The sequence below is a fragment of the Molossus molossus genome, unplaced genomic scaffold, assembly GCF_014108415.1.
Source record: "Molossus molossus isolate mMolMol1 unplaced genomic scaffold, mMolMol1.p scaffold_m16_p_1, whole genome shotgun sequence".
NCBI classification, from domain to species: Eukaryota; Metazoa; Chordata; class Mammalia; order Chiroptera; family Molossidae; genus Molossus; species Molossus molossus.
Genome location: NW_023425344.1, coordinates 190,412,981 through 190,433,750, shown reverse-complemented (window position 1 = coordinate 190,433,750; position 20,770 = coordinate 190,412,981). Strand labels below are relative to the sequence as shown.

Here is a 20,770-nt window from a genome sequence, read left to right as displayed (position 1 = left end):
AAAAAAACTTTTAAAAAAATTGAATTTAGAGAGAGAGGAAGGGAGAGGGGGAGAGAGATAGAAAAATCGATCGGCTGCCTTTTGCATGCCCCCCACTTGGGGATTTGGCCCACAACCTGGGCATGTGTCCTGACCAGGAATCGAACCGGCAACCTCTTGGTGCATGGGTCAATGATCAACCAATGAGCCACACTGGCCGGGCTGTTTTATATATTCTTATAGAATAATTGATTTACTAGTTTAAATTTTTTTCTTTTTGTTTTCTAGTTTGCCAGGGTGTGGATACCTGATCCTGAGGAAGTTTGGAAGTCAGCAGAGCTGCTCAAAGATTATAAGCCAGGAGATAAAGTCCTCCTGCTTCACCTTGAGGAAGGAGAGGTAAGAATTTTGCTTTTATTTGTTGTCTTTGGCACAAAGTGAAGGGAATTCAAAAGTATAAGTTTGCTGTGACATACTTAGCTTCAGTTGGAGTTAAATTTTGAACTAATCTAATATTTTTACTTATTAAAATGATTAAAAATGGCAAACTCAAATTTCTGTCCCAGTGGGTTAGGGAAAATAGCAGACACCTTAAAAATCTATTATTTTGGTTCATGAATTGATTATGATTAGGTGTCGATTCACATATAATCTTCCCAGATATGTGTTTATCTGTATTTTGTTTAGGCTAGCATTAAAATGTTTTCATATTAACTAACATATTTCATATAATCGAATGAGCCAGTCCGAAATTTGTTATTTGTTGGAACTAATCATTTGAAAAATATTTACTGATAAACTAGTATATATAAGCTCTTGTTACCAGAAAAATTTAAAACCAATTGTATCTCTATATTTCCCTGTTTCATTCACTGAATGAGTGGACTTATCTTAGTGCCACATTTTTTAAATCTCTCCATTGTATTTCACAGGGTATGTCACACTTTTTTCTTAAAACCTTTGTGACATTAATTTACTTTAAACAACTTATTGTTTAGCAAAGGAAATTAGATATCAATAACATGAAAAGTTAAATAAAATAAAGGGTATATAGAATAGTTCAACACCACTAAGATGTGAAAAGGTAAGTTTATGATTAACTACCAAATAACTAATACTCTCCTGGAAATTCACATGTATTGAGTACTCAATAAGTGCTTTATTTGCTATAACTCATTCACTCCTCACAACAGGCCTATGAGGTGAGGCTATTATTACTACCACTTTATGGAGGAGAAACTGAGGCTCAGAGGGTTTGGGACTTGCTCAGGGTTATATAGGTATTAAGGGATGAAGCGGGGATTTAAGCCAGGAAATTTGCCTTCATGGTCTATGCTCATAACCACTCTGCTATACTCCATAGACAGAGGACTTCAGGGTCCCAATAGAAGAAAGTTCATTATGGGCTGCTTTGTCAGGGAAGGCTTCAAGAAGGAGGAAGGATTTTGACTGGGTAGATAGAATTAGGATCCACAAAGAGAAAGGAGGTAGACCCTGTGAGGATTGGAATGAGTTTTGGAGATAGTTATTGTAACAAGTTGACTGGAGCAGAGATTTAGAAAGCTTTGTGTTCCAGTTCAAGGCTTGAATATTAAGGTACTGGATATATTCCATGTGACAAAAGGTATACTCTCTGACATCAGTGTCAGGTAAAAGAAATAGGTATACTTATGAATAGTGTGACATATGATGTAATAAGCATAAACAAGAAACAAAAGTAGAACAGAGCGGGGAGTCAGGGATCTGGGGAAGGTAAGGGGTCAGGGAGGCATTGTCTGAAGAATGAGTAGGCAAGGGGAGTGCATTTCAGGGATTTGGAAGAGCGTGGGAAAAGCAGGGAGGCGTGCACAATAATGTGTGCTTGGGGAACTACACAATTTCCATGTTGTTGGGATGTAAAGTAAGAGCACAGCACCAGCAAGAGGATGCAGTGGGAACAAGATCACAGAAGGCCTGGTGTTAATGCTAAAACTCTTGGATTTCAACTGGTATGCTACGGGGAGTGACTATATAGTGTTTACAAACAGAGGAAGGGTGCCAGGTTTGTGTTTTAGAAAGAACTCATTGGTGGCATCATGCAGGATAAGTTTTAGGAGAGCAAAACAGAGGTGAGATTAGCTGGGAAGACCGTAGGGAAGAATTAGGTGAGATTAGGAGGGCCTTGAATACCAAACTAAGGAATTAATTTATTCAACGCTTATTGATCATCTGTTTTATGTTAGGTACACATTAGGCACTTTGGCCTTTATTTTCTTTTTAATTTTTTTCCCCCAGTATTGATTTTAGAGAGAGACAAAGGGAGAGGAAGAGAGAAACATAGATGAGAGAGAATGTCGATTGGCTGCCTCCTGCATGCCCCCCACTGGGAATTTGGCCCACAACCTGGGTGTGTGTCCTGACTAGGAATCGAACGGGTGACCTGTTGGTGCATGGGTCAATGCTCAACCACTGAGCCACATGGCTGGGCTGGGCTTTATTTTCTTATGTTAATTCTTATAGCAACCCTGTGGATCAGTAGGTATTATAACTATTTTCCAAATAAGGAAACCAAGGCTCAGAGACATTAAGTAGTTCTGAGTAAGATCAAACAGCCAGAGGTGGCTTTTGTATTGCAGGGGCTAATGCAAGGGCCAGTCTGCTTTGGGGAGGGACATTATGCCCTAATAAACAAGCAGAGAGAGGTAGAGTGGCAGATTATAAAATTTCCTCCCCATTTAGCATAATTCCAACCAGATTTGAATATTTGACCACTGTATGTATATCTTTTTAGTATTAACAAAAGTGACTTTTTAACAAAGCCAGCTTGTCCCTCCCTACAATTAAATTGCATTTTTTCTTGTCATGTGTTATATGCCTGTAATACATAGTTGTGTTACAGTTTCCGTGTGCGGCTATGCCATAAAGTCATGTGCTCTTGCCTTTAAGTATGTATATATTTACACACACACACACACATAAAGTGTTATCACTAATTTCAGAGGATTCTTGGACCTCTTGGGGTTCAGTGTTCCCAAGTATTTACCATGTAACAGGCATTGCCTCATTAAAATTTTATTACACCCCTGTGAGCTGTTTTTGTTATGCCCTTTTTACAAATGAAGGGTTTAGGTTAAAGAACATACTCAAGACCACAAAAGAATTAAGTGCCAGTTTTAGAATTTGAACCTAAGTCAGTCTCACTCTAGAGCCACTGTGTTATATTGCCTTTCACTTATCATAGATGAAGAGGAAAAAAACAAAATACAAATAAAGATTAAAAATTTACGGTCTAGTAACTGGGTAAAAAAGTCTAGGTGTGAAGACTTCTCAAACTATATAAGCAAAAATTGTTAATACAAGTTAATACATCTAGTGAAAAAGAAGGCTCTCCTTATCTTTTTGCCTTTCCCATCAGTTTCTGTGGTTTTGGAAGGTGCTAGGAAAAGAATACATTAAATAGCTGAGAAGCAAATCAGGAACAGGAAATAAGCAAAGTGCATGGGCCTGTTTCATGTTTACTGCTGTGATTTATCCAGATGCTGTATCTTGTGCATTTTCAGGATTTGGAGTATCGTCTAGATCCAAAGACCAAGGAACTGCCTCACTTAAGAAACCCTGACATACTTGTGGGTGAAAATGACCTCACAGCCCTCAGCTATCTTCATGAGCCTGCTGTGCTCCATAACCTCAGAGTCCGCTTTATTGATTCCAAACTTATCTATACATATTGTGGTAAGTGTACCTTGCTGTCTCAGTGGACTGTGAACTCTTCCTTCTAATGGGCGTAACCATGGAAAGATTGTGCATGGGGTAGGAAGATTGGGATTGGATTTTCTCTTAAAGACAGTTTCACTTCAAAGTTATCAAAAAGATTTACCAGTGTTCATTACCTAATTGTACTTTATGTTGAATAAGCTCTTTTGTGAATTAACTTAATTTTCGTCAAAATAAAAAGAACTGGGCCCATTTTGGATTTTTCCCCCCACAGAATTAAAAAATTTTTTTCTTAATTGGTTTTTTAGAGGAAGGGAGAGGGAGAGATAGAAACATCGATGAGAGAAAACATTAATTGGCTGCCTCCTGCATGCCCTACACTGGGGATCGGACCCACAATCTGGGCATGTGCCTCACCGAGAATTGAACTGGCGACCTCCTGGTGCATGGGTCGACGCTCAACCACTGAGCCACACCAGCCAGGCCTCCATAGAATTTATATGCCAAATTCAATGCCAATTTGCCAGTTATTTTCATCTCTTATAAAAACTAGTACATGAAGAGTAGATGTCCAAAGACTTGTCTTTGGGACTAGTTCAAGAAGTTTAGTGTTATCTTTTTCTTAATTACTTAGAAATGCAGCACTGATTAGACTTGTAATAACTATTCTTGTTTGATCTGCTTGTCTAGGCCCTGCTCATTGCTATTAGCTGCCAGGGGCCCAGCTCAGGATTCTTTTTCTGTCTCTTAGAAATTAAGCATGCACATGTATGTACATTAGGATTTCTGTCCCTCTTTCCTTCTTTCTCGATTTTTTCTCTCTTTCTCAATTGTTTTTTATCCTTTATTTTCTCTGTTGTCCCTGGCTTGTTTATTCCTACTGACTTATCTTTCTTTAACTAATCATTCTCCTCTGAAACTCAGATCCAAGATTTCCATTCACTTCCTTCTAAGTTTATTTACTTGGAATACGCAACTCAGTGCTGACCATTCTTCATTACCCTTCTGTTTTGGACAGGAACAGATATCTTTTCTTTTTAAAATAATTTATATCAGCCTGGCCAGTATGGCTCAGTGAGGGTCATCCCATGGACTGAGAGTTTCTGGTTTGATTCCTGGTCAGGGCACATGCCTGGGCTGTGGGCCTGATCCCCAGTAGGGGGTGTTCAGGAGGCAGGTGATCTGATGTTTCGCTCTCAGATCAATGCTTTTATTTCTCTCTCTCTAAAAAATCAATAAAAACTTATAAAAAATTGATATTTTTATATCTTTGATATTAACTCCTTTTCTTCCCTATGTATTAACTGAGTATTTCTTATTTTTCAGTTTTCATTTTTCTTTCTTTCTTTTTTTATTATTATTATTTTTTATTCTCACCCGAGGACATTTTTCCATTTTATGTTCAGGTAGAGTGGGATGGAGAGAGGGAGAGAGAGAGAGCGAGAGAGAAACATCTACATGAAAGTGACACATCAAGTGGCTGCCACCCACACGACCAACCAGGGCCGGGGACAAACTGCAACCGAGGTACACGCCCTTAGTGGGAACTGAACTCGGGACTCTGGACCACAGGCCGACACTCTAATCATTGCGCCAAACCTGCCAGGGCTAATTTTTCTTTAATTAATTTATTTTTGCACATATGTTACTTTCTTGGTGAAGCCTTCCTGCTAAATCATAATCATCTTCTCTCTTTAGTATCTATATTCCTTTTCTATTTTTTTTTTTTTTTATCCTCACCCGAGGACATTTTTCGATATTTTGTTCAGATAGAATGGGAGGGAGGGAGGGAGGGAGGGAGGGAGGGAGGGAGGAAGAGAGAGAGAGAGAGAGAGAGAGAGAGAGAGAGAGAGAGAGAGAGACATCGACGTGAAAGGAACACATCAAGTGGCTGCCACCCGCACGACCCAACCAGGGCCAGGGACAAACTGCAACCAAGGTACGTGCCCTTAGCGGGAACCAAACCTGGGTCTCTCAGGACCGCAGGCTGACGCTCTAACCGCTGAGCCAAACCAGCCAGGACCCTTTTCTATTTAAATTTTCTCCTTTTCCTTACTACTATCTAACCTATATGTATATATTTTTCCTTATATATCTTGTTAAGTGTTTGAATTTCCCACTAGAATATAAGGTCCATGAAGGTAAAGATTTCTTTTTTGGCCCTGGCTGGTTTGGCTCAGCAGTTAGAGCGTCTGCCTGCAGTACAGCGAAACCCGGGTTCGGTTCCCGTAAGGAAGGGCATGTACCTCGGTTGCAGTTTGTCCCCAGCCCTGATTGGGTCGTGCGGATGGCAATCACTCGATGTGTCCCTTTCACGTCAATGTTTCTCTCTCTCTCTCCCCTTCCCACTCTATCTGAACAAAAAATGGAAAAATGTCCTAGGGTGAGGATAAACAACAACAAAAAAAAGATTTTTTGTTTTGTTTACCATTGTAAACCTAGTACTTAGACTTGAAACATAGTTGGAGCTGAAAAAATATTTGTTGAATGATGGCTTAATGGCTTCATTAAGTTAATATACACCTACTGTAAAATTTAAGGAAAGAACAAAAAAAAAGTATTAAAAAAGAAAAGAATTACATGTAATTTATCACTCTATTATATATTGTTTTCACTTTTCATTGCTATGAATAAAATTATGATAAACATCTTTATTTAAAAAAACAAACTCCCTACACGAATCTCTTATTTCATTTAAAGTGGAATTTTTGGTTTAAATATTATGAAAATATTTCAAGTTATTTTAACTGTCACAATTGTTATTTTATTTTTTAAAATTATGTTTTTATTGATTTTTTTAGAGAGAGTGGAAGGGAGAGAGAAAGAGAGAGAAAGATCGATGTGAGAGAGAAACATCGATTGACTGCCTCCTGCACGCCCCCCACTGGATATTGAGCCTGAAATGCAGGCATGTGCCCTGACCAGGAATCAAACTGGGACCTCTCAGTTTATGGGACAACACTCAGTCTGCTAAGCCACACCATCTGGGTACAGTTATTATTGTTATTATTTTTTTTCGTTATTGATCTTACAGAGAGAGGAAGGGAGAGGGAGAGAGGGATAGAAACATCTAAGAGAGAATATCAATTGGCCTGCATGCTCCCCACCAGGGATATAGCCCATAACCTGAGCATGTCCCTTGACCAGGAATCGAACTGGTAACCTCTTGGTGCATGGGTCAGTACACTACCACTGAGACACACCAGCCAGGACAATTGTCATTATTTTAAATAACCTAGTTCAGCTTTTATTTATCTATTTATTTTAATTTGTTTTTTCTTTATTGAGTTTTTTTAAGAAAGGAAGGAAGAGGGAGAGAGAGAGGGAAACATTGATGAGAGAGAACATCAATTGGCCGCCTCCTGTATGCCCCCCACTGGGGATCAGGCCCACAACCTGGGCATGTGCCCTGATTGGGAATCAAACCGGCAACCTCTTGGTGCATGGGTCGACGCTCAACCTCTGAGCCACACCAGCCAGGCTAGTTCAGCTTTTAATTGGTGTTGTATTTAAGACTAAGTGTAATGGTTCAGAGGCAAAGGCTATGGCATATTTTTTTTTTTAATCCTCACCCGAGGATATATTTCCATTTTTTTTTTTTTTTTGTACAGATAGAGTGGGAGGGAGAGAGAGGAAGGGAGAGAGAGAGAAACATCGACGTGAAGGGACACATCGAGTGGCTGCCACCCACACGACCAACCAGGGCCGGGGACAAACTGCAACCGAAGTACGTGCCCTTAGCGGGAACCGAACCCGGGTCTCTCCGGACCGCAGGCCGACGCTCTAACCGCTGAGCCAAACTGGCCAGGGCGGCTATGGCATATTTTGATCCTTAACAATTTGTTCAGTATTAACTGAAATTCCAATTTGTGTTAACTATGATTCTCACTTAACCAAGTTTAGTATACTCATTAGGATATCATTGACTTTTTATTTTCCTCTTTCACCCCCTTCCCCAGGTATAGTCCTAGTAGCTATAAATCCTTATGAACAGTTGCCTATTTATGGAGAAGATATTATTAATGCATACAGTGGTCAGAACATGGGTGATATGGATCCACATATCTTTGCAGTAGCTGAAGAGGCTTACAAGCAAATGGCCAGGTGGGTGGAAGCTCTATTTATTATTTCATGACTCTTATTAGATGTGATAATTTCTAACTTACACATTTTTATTAAATAAATAGTCTTGACTAGTTTGTCTCAAATGGCTTGCATTATTATTAAAATGACCTACATTTATAAAGGGACATATGATTGTTAAAAACTGCCTTTGGAATCTCATTGTGATCCTGTGACTGTGCAAGGACAGATACTATGTTTTACAGATGAGTGGATCAAGCATTGGTGGTATTAAATAATTTGCCCAGTGTCATTCATCTGAGTGGCAGACAAGAACTAAAAGCTGGAAGAAATCTGCCTGTATTTTAGAGAATTAAATATCAAGGAAATTGTGAATTTTAATGTTAGCAATATGTGCTAGGACATCAGTGATTCTGAGTAGCATCAGCAAAATGTCTTTGATATTAACCATGGAACCTTAACATTTTAAGAGTGGAAAATGGGAGAAAAAAGCTACTTTTAAGACTAGATTGTACTAGTCTTAAAATGCAAATGCAGTTTGCAATGCAAAACTGTGGATGCATAGAAGAATAGTATATATTTAACTCATTTCTCCAGCCCACAGGTAAGAACTTGGCATACTATAAATTCAATATGGGAAACCCTCAAACAATTTGTGAAGTGGAGAGAAAACTAATACTGCAGAGGCTTTTAGTTTTTTCTTTCCAACCAGGGAGAGTTGTTTATTTATACATAATTGGTTCTGCGTGTGACAGAATCTTAGAATTTTTCAATGACAGTCCATAGAAGTCATTATACCCTTTTATTAATATAATATTATTAATACTTCTTATAGCAGCAGTTATTAAGTACCCTCTTTGTGCAAGACACTGTTTATTTGCTTTCTATTTATTAACTAATTTTATCCTCACAGAGCCTTCTAAGGTGGTATTACTATTAATCTTCATTTTACTGAGAAATTATGTAACTTTCCCAAGGCCACAAAACTAGGAGGCCTAGCTTTCAAGTTCCATTAGTCTGACACTATGAAATATTAACATATTAAATATAAAATAAACATGGTTGTTTTTTTTTAACTAAACATAGTTTCATACTACATAACATGCCATATTGTAACGGATTCTACTATAAAATAGTAATGAGTGTCAAAAGTTTAAGAAACTCTTTACTTAAGCTTAAAATTGAGAAAATTCCACGTATTAGTATAATTTTTTCCCCTTAAAGTTGAAAAGCCCACCAGTATTTGATGTGTATAGTATTGGAGCATTGCAGTATGGTTAGCACTATGCAAGTACAACCTGAGAACTACTAGGCAGAGAGGGAATTGCATGGAGTGCTAGAGCCTAAAAATAATCTCTGAAAAATTTTATACTGCTCATAAATTATATGACTTCTTTGAAAATGCGCTTGTTAAATTTGAAAGCTTGGCTCTTAACCATCTTGCTACAGGTAATCCACAAGTAATATTAGATTTATATGAATATTTCTTGCTTTTTACCCTTAGATTTACTTTGGTTTTCTAACATTTGCCCCCTGATTATTTCCCTGTGGCTTAGCCACTCAGAGTGATTTATTAACTGCGGGTTTGTTTGTTGGCTTTCTCTTTGCTCAGTTTTGTTTTTTACACAGTTTTACTGTGTGCTTCAGTCAGTTATGATATTAAGTTTACCTTTTAGATGAATAAATCTACACGCATAAAATGTTCCATAAGAGCTAAATAGACCATGTCTGCTTAGACTTATAGTCGGGAATTGATGCTGCAGGATCACTCTTTTTTTCTTACCAAATGAAGATATGCCATCTTTACTAGATGTGAATTCTGGTGTTTCACATTACCAGTGCTCCCAGAGGCCCCTTTCATCTTCGGGGAAGGTACAATTCATTGCTTGTTCAATAGACCTTCACTGAGCACCATGCAGGCACTGTTTGGAGCATGGGGGACATAGCAGTGAACAAATGAGATAAAATAGACAAAAATTCACATGCTCACGAAGTGAGGCATGATAAACAATAAAAATAAATAAGATGCTGCCGTGGCCAGTGTGGCTCATTTGGTTGGAGTGTCACCCCTTGCACCAAAGGGTCATGGATTTGGTTCCCGGTCAGAGCACATACCTAGGTTGCGAGTTTGCTCCCCTGTTGGGGTATGAGTGGGAGGTAGCCAGTCAATGTTTCTTTTTCACATCGATGTTTCTCTCTCCCTCTTCCTTCCTCTCTCTCTAAAATCAATAATAAAAAAGAGAAATAATAGGACCTGCCAGTGTGGCTCAGTGGATTGAGCATCGTCCCATGGACTGAGAGGTCCTGCTTCGATTCCTGGTGAGGGCACATGCCTGGTGGGGGGCATGCAGGAGGCAGCCAATCTATGTATCTCTCTCACATTGATTTTTCTGTCTCTCTCTCTCTAACTCTCTTTCTCTACAAAATAAATAAATAAAAATAAATAAAAACATTGAAAAAATAGAAATAATAGAATTGAAAAAAAATAAGATATACATTTGTCATGTACTAATAAGTGGCATTTTGAAAAATAAAGTCAGAAAAGGAGGTAGAGAATCCTGGGTGGGCCAGAGGATGTATGTTCTAGATTCAGCGAAGTCCTCACTGTAAAGCTGCCTTTTTTTTCTTCTAAACTTAAAGAAAATTTCAGACTTACTAAATGGTTGGAAAATTATATACTCCTGACCACCTGTGTCTTAGCTGCCATGTGGTACCAAGTATCCTACTTATGCAAATAGACTTGAAGTAATGCATGCTTCCTGGAAAGGAGAGTTTTATGTATGATATGTAAAGGTGGATTAACTTACATTAATTAGTAGCTACCATGTTTACATGCCTACGGTGTGCCAAGCATAGTGTCAACAGGTTACATCTATCTTCATGACATCCTGGGAAACTGACAGATGAGGAAAGTAGCTTGTTCGGGCATCATACTACTAAACAGTATCTGGGAACTGAGATTTGAATCCAGCTCTGAGACTTCAAAGCCTTTCTTCTTTGGCATTTAATTTTCTTACTTTCAGTTAAGTGGTCTTACTCTAACACATCTATTCCCTTAAATTAACATTGCATACTTCTATTTCTGCACCTTTTATTCAGCCTAGAATATCCTCTTTCATGCTCCTTTATCTGATTTCTATTTATTCTTCATGATTCCACTCAAATTTTACTTTTAGACCACCTGGTAAATGATTCCTCTTTAGGATTCCTTATTATATGAATTTGGAACATGCTAAGTACTATCTACCCCATAGGGTTGTAGTAGGAATAAAATACAGTTTAAGTATAAGAGTCTGTAAAACTTATAAACAAATATAATTAGCTCTTTCTGTTATGGCATTGTTATATTAATCTCAGAGGCTCTGTACTGATAGAACAAAAAGTCAAATTACATGAGAGGATCCGATAGCCATGTGACAGGCTTCTGACCAGGAATTAAATGACCTTAGCATGTATCTGTAGGGAACACTTATTTTCATTTTCTGAATAGTCTCTCGGCCTCTCTAAAGCAAAGAGTGCCAGCATATTCTTTTATAGTAGATAGTTACACTTCAAAAATAATACTTAAGCCCTGGCCAGTTTGGCTCAGCGGTTAGAGCATCGGCCTGCGGTCTGGAGAGACCCGGGTTCGGTTTCCGCTAAGGGCATGTACTTCGGTTGCAGTTTGTCCCCGGCTCTGGCTGGTCGTGTGGGTGGCAGCCACTCGATGTGTCCCTTTCATGTCGATGTTTCTCTCTCTCTCTCTCTTCCTCTCTCTCCCTCCCACTCTATCTGTACAAAAAATGGAAAAATGTCCTCGGGTGAGGATAAAAAAAAAAAATAATAAAAAAAAATAATAATACTTAAGCCCTGGCCGGTTTGGCTCAGTAGTTAAGTGTTGGCCTGTGGACCCATGAGTTGCGGGTTAGATTCCAGTCAAGGGCATGTACCTCGGTTGTAGTTTGTCTCTGACCCTGGTCAGTTGTGCAGGAGGCAACCAATCGATGTGTCTCTCTCACACTGATGTTTCTCTCCCTCCCTCCCACTCTATCTGATGATAAATAGAAAAATATTCTTGGTGAAGATTAAAAGAATATAATAATAATAATACTTAATATTGTCATGGTAAACTCAATGCCTAGTATAAACCTTTTAAAGTTTAAATCTTTTCTTCTTGGGATTGGTCAAAAGCAGAAATCAGAGAGACAGCAGAGTGGCTTGATTTTGACAAGTGATAATAATGCACAAAAGCTTAGCATCTCTCTAATAAGGAAGATAGGGATTTGAGTGTCAAGTGAAGCCACATCTTTAAGTCACCACAGTAAAAACACAGCTTTGGAAGAAAGCATTATATTGTATATTTGTTTGTTTTTTAAATAAAGAATCAAATAAAGGGAGAAAGCATTAGATTGATTGCCTGCAAAGAAGTAAACTCTAGGTTTTGTTTTTGTTTTAAATTTTTTTTTTCTTTATTGATTTTTAAAAGGAGAGAGAGATAGAAACATTGATGAGAAAGAACATCGATTGGCCGCCTCCTGCACACCTCCCACTGGGGATTTGGTCCACAACCTGGGTATGTGCCCTGACCAGGAATTGAACCGGTGACCTCTTGGTGCATGGGTTGATGCTCAACCAGTGAGCCACACCAAAACTAAGTTTTGTTTCATGGACATGTTCACTTATAAGCTAAAAATTAGACCTACATGCTTGAATACTTTATTAGGGTAGGTGGCAACATCCAGTGGATGTTTATTAGAGAGTAAATATCACCATGGGTGGATATATTAAATTGTGTTCTGCACGATTCAGGTCTGAGGTAGCGTTACTTAGTTTCCTCATTAATTATCTGGATGTGAATTGAAAGTATGCTCCTTACATTTGCAGAGGACAAATGGATGGTTTTGGGAGATATGAATAGTATTCAATGTGACCATGATAAACTAGAGAGATTACATTTTTAAACAATACACCTGATACAAAATGAAAACTTAATAAACAAAATATAAGGAAAGGCTGGACAGACTGAATAGATATAGATACTGATACTAAATAGATATAATACTAAATAGATATAGATACAGAGGACCATAGAAGGAAAATAGACTAAAGTATAAAATCTCTCTCTTTCATCAACCCAGAGTGGATATTATGATCATGAATAATTTTTTCCTGGGGTTTCAGGTGCCTCTACATAGTTCAGTTCTCAGTTCTTTTTTCTCACACAATGTGGTTTTTCCTAATAACTATATAAGAATTGATTCAGGCATCATCTCCTCTAGAAAATGTTTTCTGACATCCCCTCTTACCTATCCCAGAAATTCTATGCCCTTCTTCCATGCTCTCATAATATCCTGGATAGACCTCTTTTCTAGCAATTACTCCACTATATTTTAACTGTGCACTTTGCTTTGTCTCTCAATAACCTAAAGTCTTTTATCTTCATAAAATGCTTGGCACGTTATCACTGCTCATTACATATTTGTTGAATGAAAGAACAAAGTAGTATTTTTAGGTGGCGCTTTTAGTCTCATAAGAGCCTCTGAGCCACCATTGACTGAAACAGGTCAAAGAGTTCACCTCTACTCTAAGGCATCCAGGACTCAGGCTACTTAGAATCATTGTAGAGGCCCTTGAGAGGACTGGCCAAGCCTGACATCATAAATCTTTGGTTTATGCATCCTTAGGATACTCCAGATTGATATCTCCTTGATGAGGAATGGAGAAGCTCTGTTCCTTAATTTGGTTTTTATCAGGCCCTTGAAGTGATATCTACATCCCAAAAGTAGAAAGAAGGTTCTTATAAGGACAAGTGCCTCAAAATATTTTGAACAGTGTGACTGATCAGCTAATCAAAATTTCAAAGAATTATAAATTTTTTACATGAATATAACAATTTAAAGGCCACAACTCAAATGAAACCATAAAATTTTATTCCTGATGTTTTTGTCTGTTTTCTCCCCAATCTTTATCATAAACTTTTTGTTTTTCCCTTTGTATTTCTTTATTATGTATTACTTCCTTCTGCGTCTCTTCTGCTCCTCACGTTATCTGTCTCTACTCTTGTATTATCTTTTTGGCATTCCTGCCCATGGCCACATAGAACTGAAAAATATTTTAAATATCTTATTGTACTTATTTTATAAAGATTTCTGATTCCTGTCCTTAATTTAAAAGCAAGTCAGTGGATTATTTTACATTTTTCTCTTTGTAGCCCTTTATTGATTTTGGCCATCTCTAATTCAAGGGCTGTCCAGAGGAGAAATGTTGCCCATCTCATCTATGGCCATTCAAGACTATCTTGAGTATCTGTAGGCCTGTTCTGTTTTAGTTGTTCCAAGAGTTTACTCTGGCATAGAGTGAAGGCGGCCAATCCAGCACTAAAAGATCAACTGCAAAGTTAGTTTGACTTTTAGATATAGTACTTTAGCTTTTGAGGCGTCCTTAGATGCCATTTAGTCTTAAAGAGCAGAAAACTCTGACCCAGAGAGGTCATGCAATTGCTCTAAGCCATGAGGCTGGTAAATGACAGAGCTAGGTCTGGAATCTGGATTTAGAGAAATTTATACAATGGAAGAGTGGTACTTATTTATATATTGGAATGCTCTACTAGGCTTGGGAAGAAAAGAATTCTCTCTTGCTAAATGTCAGGAATAATAAAGTAAGAAATAATAAAGTCCCTTAAAAACATTTAAAAACAGTTAGCATTTATTTTTTTAATCCTCACCTGAGGATTAAAAAATCCTCCATTTATTTTCAGACAGAGTGGGAGGGAGAGAGAGAGAGAAACATTGATATGAGAGAGATACATCAATTGGTTGCCTCCCGCATGACCCAGACCAGGGCCAGGGACTGAACCACAACCGAGGTACATGCCCTTGACCAGAATCAAGCCTGTGACTCTTTGGTCAATGGGCTGACGCTTTAACCGCCGAGCCAAACCGGCCAGGGCAGCATTCATTTTTTAAACGATACTGGGGTTGTGTCATTTGCATCTTTCTGATTCTTCCTTTGTGAGTTATGCTATCTCTGTGCCTCTGGCGAGGTATTAATGTTCTTCAAAACCTGCTTGAGCTCTTTGAGTAAAAAAAGATACAACCTTTCATATTTAAAAAATCCCTTAAAAATGTTTAAAAACTGTTGGTTATATGAATACAGGATCCTAAATATTGGAAAAGACAATCTGTCTGGCACATGCTTGACATCAGAATGTATATGTGTATATTTGTACAAATCTCTGATTTGTTTGAACAATCCTTGATCTTACTTCTTTTAATATTTTTCTTCTTCCCCATATTATAGGAAAGGGCTCTTAAAATTTGATTTTTAGTAGTGTTTTTTTGATACAACATTTTATCATTAAGACTCAAAATAAATAGCTTTTCAAAGGCAGTATAGTTTAGGATAGCAGTTCCTATTAATATTTCCCTTTCATCCGACTAGTGGCAGCCTCTTCAGCTTGTTTGCTATGAGAAGTGCTGGGGGAATTTTGTCAAGTTAGTTGTCACACAGGGCATAGTGACAGAGCTGATCAAGCAAGAATTAGGACGAGGTCATTTTTCTAATGATATTATAGAAGATAATCCGAAGACTGTTGATATTTTTTCTTGATTAATGTATTGAAAAAGATAAATTCCGAGGACATTGTAAATGACTAAAAGAAAGGACATTGGCACCACAATTATAACTGTTTTAATAGAGTGATTCATTTTGAAATCAGCCTTGAATGAACAGAGGCAGTGGGAGTATCCAGTATAGTCTAGAAAGTCAAATAAACAGGAAATATTTGATGGGTATGACATGCAAGGAAATTTCACAAAAATGGGATTACGTGCAAGTTTGTTCTATAAGAATTAGATGTTCCTTAGTGTGTCACCAAGGTCATAGGCTCAGTTGTTCTGTAATATGCCAAAATAATTTTTCAGAAATAAAATAATGTGTTTGAGATACATATATACACAAAAAGTTCAGAGACCCTCCATTACAGATTTATCCTTAGATGTGATGCTCTCTAATTGAATGCTTGATATCTTCTTTCTCTCTGTTCGTTGTTAGTTTATAAGTAGTTTTTTAAAAAAATATTTTATTTTAGAACTAGAAAACATTTGGAAAGAAAAAAAAAAATGAAAGAACACAAAACATGTATGCAATATTTTTACTCCATGAACTCAAATCTTCACTGTTCACCAAACCCCAAGATAAAAATTCCTCCTCTAAAAAGCTATTCAGAGACTTCCAGTCAAGATGGCTGCGTAGGTAAACACAGTATCGCATCCTCCCACAACCACATCAAAGTCACAACTAAACTACAGAACAACTATCATTCAAAACCACCTGAAATCAAGCTGAATGGAAGTCCTACAACTACGGAATTAAAGAGGAATTAAAGCCCTGGCCGGTTTTGCTCAGTGGTTAGAGCGTCAGCCTGCGCTGGTCCACAGAGACCCGGGTTCGGTTTCCGCTAAGGGCATGTACCTTGGCTGCAGTTTGTCCCCGGCCCTGGTTGGGTCGTGTGGGTGGTGGCCGCTCGATGTGTCCCTTTCACATCGATGTTTCTCTCTCTTCCTCTCTCTCCTTCCCGCTCTATCTGAGTAAAAAATGGAAAAATGTCCTCGGGTGAGGATAAAAAAAATAAAAAGAGGAATTAAAGAAGTAGCCACATCCAGACTGGTAGGAGCGGTGGAGGCGGACGGGCTGGTCCCACACCCAAGTGTGGCGTATAAAAATCAGAAGGACACCTCAGCTGGGAATGTCCTCCCTGAGGACTGAGGGGTCCCCGTCCCACACCAGGCGCCCCGCTCAGGGTTCCAGTGCCAGGAAGAGAAGTCCCCATAACTACTGGCTGGAAAAACCAGCGGGAACTGAGGCTCAGGGAAGCTGAGGCAGCTGGAGCCTCAGGCAGCTCCTTTTAAAGGGCCCGTGCACGGACTTATCGGACTCACTCCCTCTAATCTTGGAGGGGAGGCAGCTCGAGGGGCACCAGAGACATACAGGGAAGAACTGAGCTGTTTGGCACTGGAGCGAGGGCTGGAGAGGGGGCTTTCTCTGGGACAAATGTGCTGTCAGAGGCCTTTGTTCCTTTGGTGAGCGCTTCCATGGGGCGGCAGTTGCCATATCTGGGACTCCAGCAACCTGGCTCACACTGTAGCCCCGCCCTGCTGACTCCCTGAGGCTCGGCCCCACCCAACTTTCAGGCCCACCCAAGCTGTTGCCACTTGCTTAACCATAGGATTGGCCTGTCTTGGATCCTGCTATAGGGTTTCCTAAATTCTTTCAAACAAGCAGCATCTGGTCTCAGCGAGCCCCATACCTCTCATTAAGTAATACACAGAAACAAACACAGGGAGGCAGCCCAAATGAGAAGACAAAGAAACAGGTCCCAAATGAAAGAACAGAACAAAACCCCAGGAAAAGAACTAAGGGAAATGGAGATAAGCAACCTAACAGATGCTGAGTTCAAAATACTGCTTATATGGATGCTCCATGAACTTAGTGAGGGCCTCAAGAGCATAAAAAAGGACCAATCTGAAATGATGGATGCAGTCAGAAATGAAGGAGGCACTAACTGAAATAAAGAATAATCTACACAGATTCAATAGTAGAGAAGGTAAAGCCAAGAAGCAAACCATCAATTTGGAATATAAGGAAGCAAAAAACACCCAATCAGAACAGCAAAAAAGAGAAAAGAATCCAAAAAAGATGAGGATAGTGTAAGGAGCCTCTGGGACAACTTCAAGCACGCCAACATTCGCATCTTGGGGGTGCCAGAAGGAGAAGAGTGAGAACAAGAAATTGAAAACCTCTTTGAAACAATAATGGCAGAAAACGTTCCTAACTTGGTGAAGGAAACAGACATACAAGTCCAGGAAGCACAGAGAGTCCCAAACAAGATGAACCCCAAGAGGCCCACACCAAGACACATCATCATCAAAATGCAAAAGGTTCAAGACAGAGAGAATCTTAAAAGCTGCAAGAGAAAGGCAGCTAGTTACCTACAAGGGAGTTCCCATAAGGCTGTCAGCTGATTTCTCAAAAGAAACTTTGCAGGCCAGAAGGGAGTGGCAAGAAATATTCAGAGTGATGAAAAGCAAGAACCTACAACCAAGATTACTCTATCCTGCAAAGCTGTCATTTAGAATCGATGGCCATATAAAGAGTTTCCCAGACAAGAAAAAGTTAAAGGAGTTCATCACCACCATACCGTTATTATATGAAATGATGAAGGGTCTTTTTCAAAAGAAAAAGATAAAATATATGAACAAACAAAATGGCAAGGAATACATATTTATTGACAATGGAATCTACAAACAAAATGAACAGGCAGAACAGAAACATCCTCATAGATACAGAGAACATTTTGTTGGTTGCCAGATGGGAGGGGGGTTGGGAATGGGTAAAAAATGTGAAGAGATTAAGAAGAACAAATTGGTTGCTAGACTGACAAACCTCAAAGAGAAGGGGGTTGGGGGGTGGGAGGAAATAAACCAAAGAACTTATATGCATAACCAATGGACACAGACAACAGTGGGAAAAGGTAGGAGGGGGGTGGGAGTGGGGAGGAGGGGGTCAATGGGGGAAAAATGAGGAACATCTGTAATACATTCAACAATAAAGATAAAAAAATAAAATAAAATAAAAATAAAAAGCTATTCAGCCACCAACAGTGATGTTGTTAATAGAGATATGGATCAATTTTACAAAAAAGGCCAGTGAACCCCATTAGAGCAAATCCTATTGCTGTTGCCATGGCAATCTTCTAGAATTCTTTTCTATCAGGTTTTGTGCATCTTTTAACCAGCCAAATTTACTCCTTCACAAATTCCTGTCTTGGCTCCACAAACTGCATTACCTGATTCATGGTGCCTGCTGACACCTCAGATGCTGGGGACACTTAGCAGTGGAGCAGATCTTCCAAGGCCCACTGGAACCAGAAACCGGGTTGCTGGCCTACAGCCCACCCACCGCTCCTTTCGTTGGTCCTTTGCGCCTATAAGTAGTTATTTTATTAGGAAACATCATTCTCAAGTTCTTTCTCACATTGTTGCATGTGTGAACCAGTGGAAGGAGACCTACTGGGGCTCATTGATAGGAACACAGAGGAAATAATGTTAATTACATTCAGAAGTGGGTAGCCCTGCCAGTTACTCTTCTTTGTTTTACAGAGATGAACGGAATCAGTCCATCATTGTAAGTGGAGAGTCTGGGGCAGGAAAAACAGTCTCCGCTAAGTATGCCATGCGATACTTTGCAACTGTAAGTGGTTCTGCCAGTGAAGCCAATGTTGAGGAAAAGGTCTTGGCCTCCAACCCCATCATGGAGGTAAGATAGCAGCAGCCTTGTCTTCTTACTATATTCTCTTGTTAAGAAACGTGTAAAAAAGAAAAATTGCTTGATACAATACATGTGAGAAAGTCTGGGCTCTCCCATCCACTAAAAGTAGGGAAATACTTCTTCACATATTAGCAAGAGATCTAGAAACAGTAAATATTCAGGAAGGTAAATGTTTTGAGTCAAGTTCAGCTATAGAGGAATCTACTTTATTTCATAATCCTGCATTTTAAACCTTGCATTGAATCATTGCCTTTAAATAGCTGGCAGTGGTACTTCATTTCCTGAAGTTTCTTTCTCTCAGTGAATTGACTCAAGGCTATTGCTCCTTGTTCTAGAAGTATAAGTTACTAATTTTCTCTCAATCCTGGGTTCTTATTTAAACTCCTTCCAAAGCATAGGATTCACTGTGTTCAAGCATGAAGGAGTTTCATTATTCCTTTGCCCACATTTCATTTTCTGTACTTAGTCCAATTTTAATTTTTTTCCAGATTTGAACTATAAACTTAAATCACGATCTTGCAAACATTTTTCTTCTTATTTCTGTCATGCGTATCACCTAATTTTAGGTTAGAAAAAGAAATTCAATAGCTATAAATTCTCAAGAAAGGGAGAACTATGAAAGGCTGTCCTGTTTGAAGTGGAATATGTTTATCAAATAGAAATGCTTATGCCAAAGAAAATGGACCTATTTTTGTGAGAATTTGAGTATTTTAGGATTTGTAACTAGAGAATTATTTGTCTAGTATGATTCTAGGAAAGTCATATTTTTGTAAGTAGTCCCATTAAATAGAGAAAATAAGTCTTAAGTGGAGAGAAATTAGTTTGCAGAAATAAACCTTTCTTATTAAAAATTCAAATCAGCATATTTTATTCTTGTTTTTTCCTTTGTCAAGCCTTATTTATCACCCACACACAGATGGAGTTTAGAACTGGCCTGGTGCACCCGTGGTACAAGTGGTTTTTGCAATAATCAGTCCAGAGGTAATTGTGCCTGGTTTGCAGTGCTATGTGTGACACTTTAGAACAGAATGCTGTGACTCCTTGCCTATAGGGCTGCCTCCTAGAGCAGTAGGACTTCTGTTCTTGGCATTAAGAGGACAAGATATGCTGGGGAAGTGAAGAGGCCTCCTGGGATGGGTGCACTGTGCACTGGAAAAAGAACTGGAAAAGTTTTCTGAAATAGCTGGACAAGAGGAAACAGACATTTGTTCCAAAAGAGAATAGTAAAGATTTTTTTTTTTAATTCTCACCCGAGGACATTTTCCCATTTTTTGTTCAGATAGAGTGGGAGGGAAAGAGAGGAAGAGAGAGAGAGAGAAACATTGATGTGAAAGGGACACATCGAGTGGCTGCCATCCGCATGACCCATCCAGGGCCGGGGACAAACTTCAACCGAGGTATGCGCCCTTAGTGGGAACCAAACCTGGGTCTCTCTGGACCTCAGGCTGACGCTCTAACCGCTGAGCCAAACTGGCCAGGGCAAGAATAGTAAAGATTTTAAGCAACTGTTAAGATTTTGAAGAATTTAAGCTACAGTAGTGAATGCCACTAGTATTAATCTTGGGGAAATTCAGTCTGTAGAGCCATTTTTGGGATTTAGCTCAGGAAACAACAGGGCTTCACTTCCTACCATTATTTTGACTGTTTTTTGTTGTGACAATGAATTCTTGATATTTGACAATAGTTTAGGCCATTCTTAGTCCCTGAA

At 38.9% G+C, this 20,770-nt stretch overlaps 1 protein-coding gene and 1 pseudogene across 7 annotated transcripts in view; one reads left to right on the top strand and one right to left on the bottom strand.

Moving 5' to 3' along the window:
• Positions 1-20,770, top strand: part of MYO5A (myosin VA) — a 201,050-nt gene that overhangs the window by 70,385 nt on the left and 109,895 nt on the right. For all 7 annotated transcript variants that reach the window (XM_036255604.1, XM_036255596.1, XM_036255578.1 and 4 more), the window contains exons 2-5: positions 268-378; positions 3,519-3,690; positions 7,632-7,776; positions 18,894-19,050. In XM_036255604.1, coding sequence (XP_036111497.1) covers positions 268-378; positions 3,519-3,690; positions 7,632-7,776; positions 18,894-19,050 — 585 coding nt within the window. The remainder of the gene's footprint in view (positions 1-267; positions 379-3,518; positions 3,691-7,631; positions 7,777-18,893; positions 19,051-20,770) is intronic.
• LOC118640199 lies at positions 18,382-18,750 on the bottom strand (annotated as a pseudogene).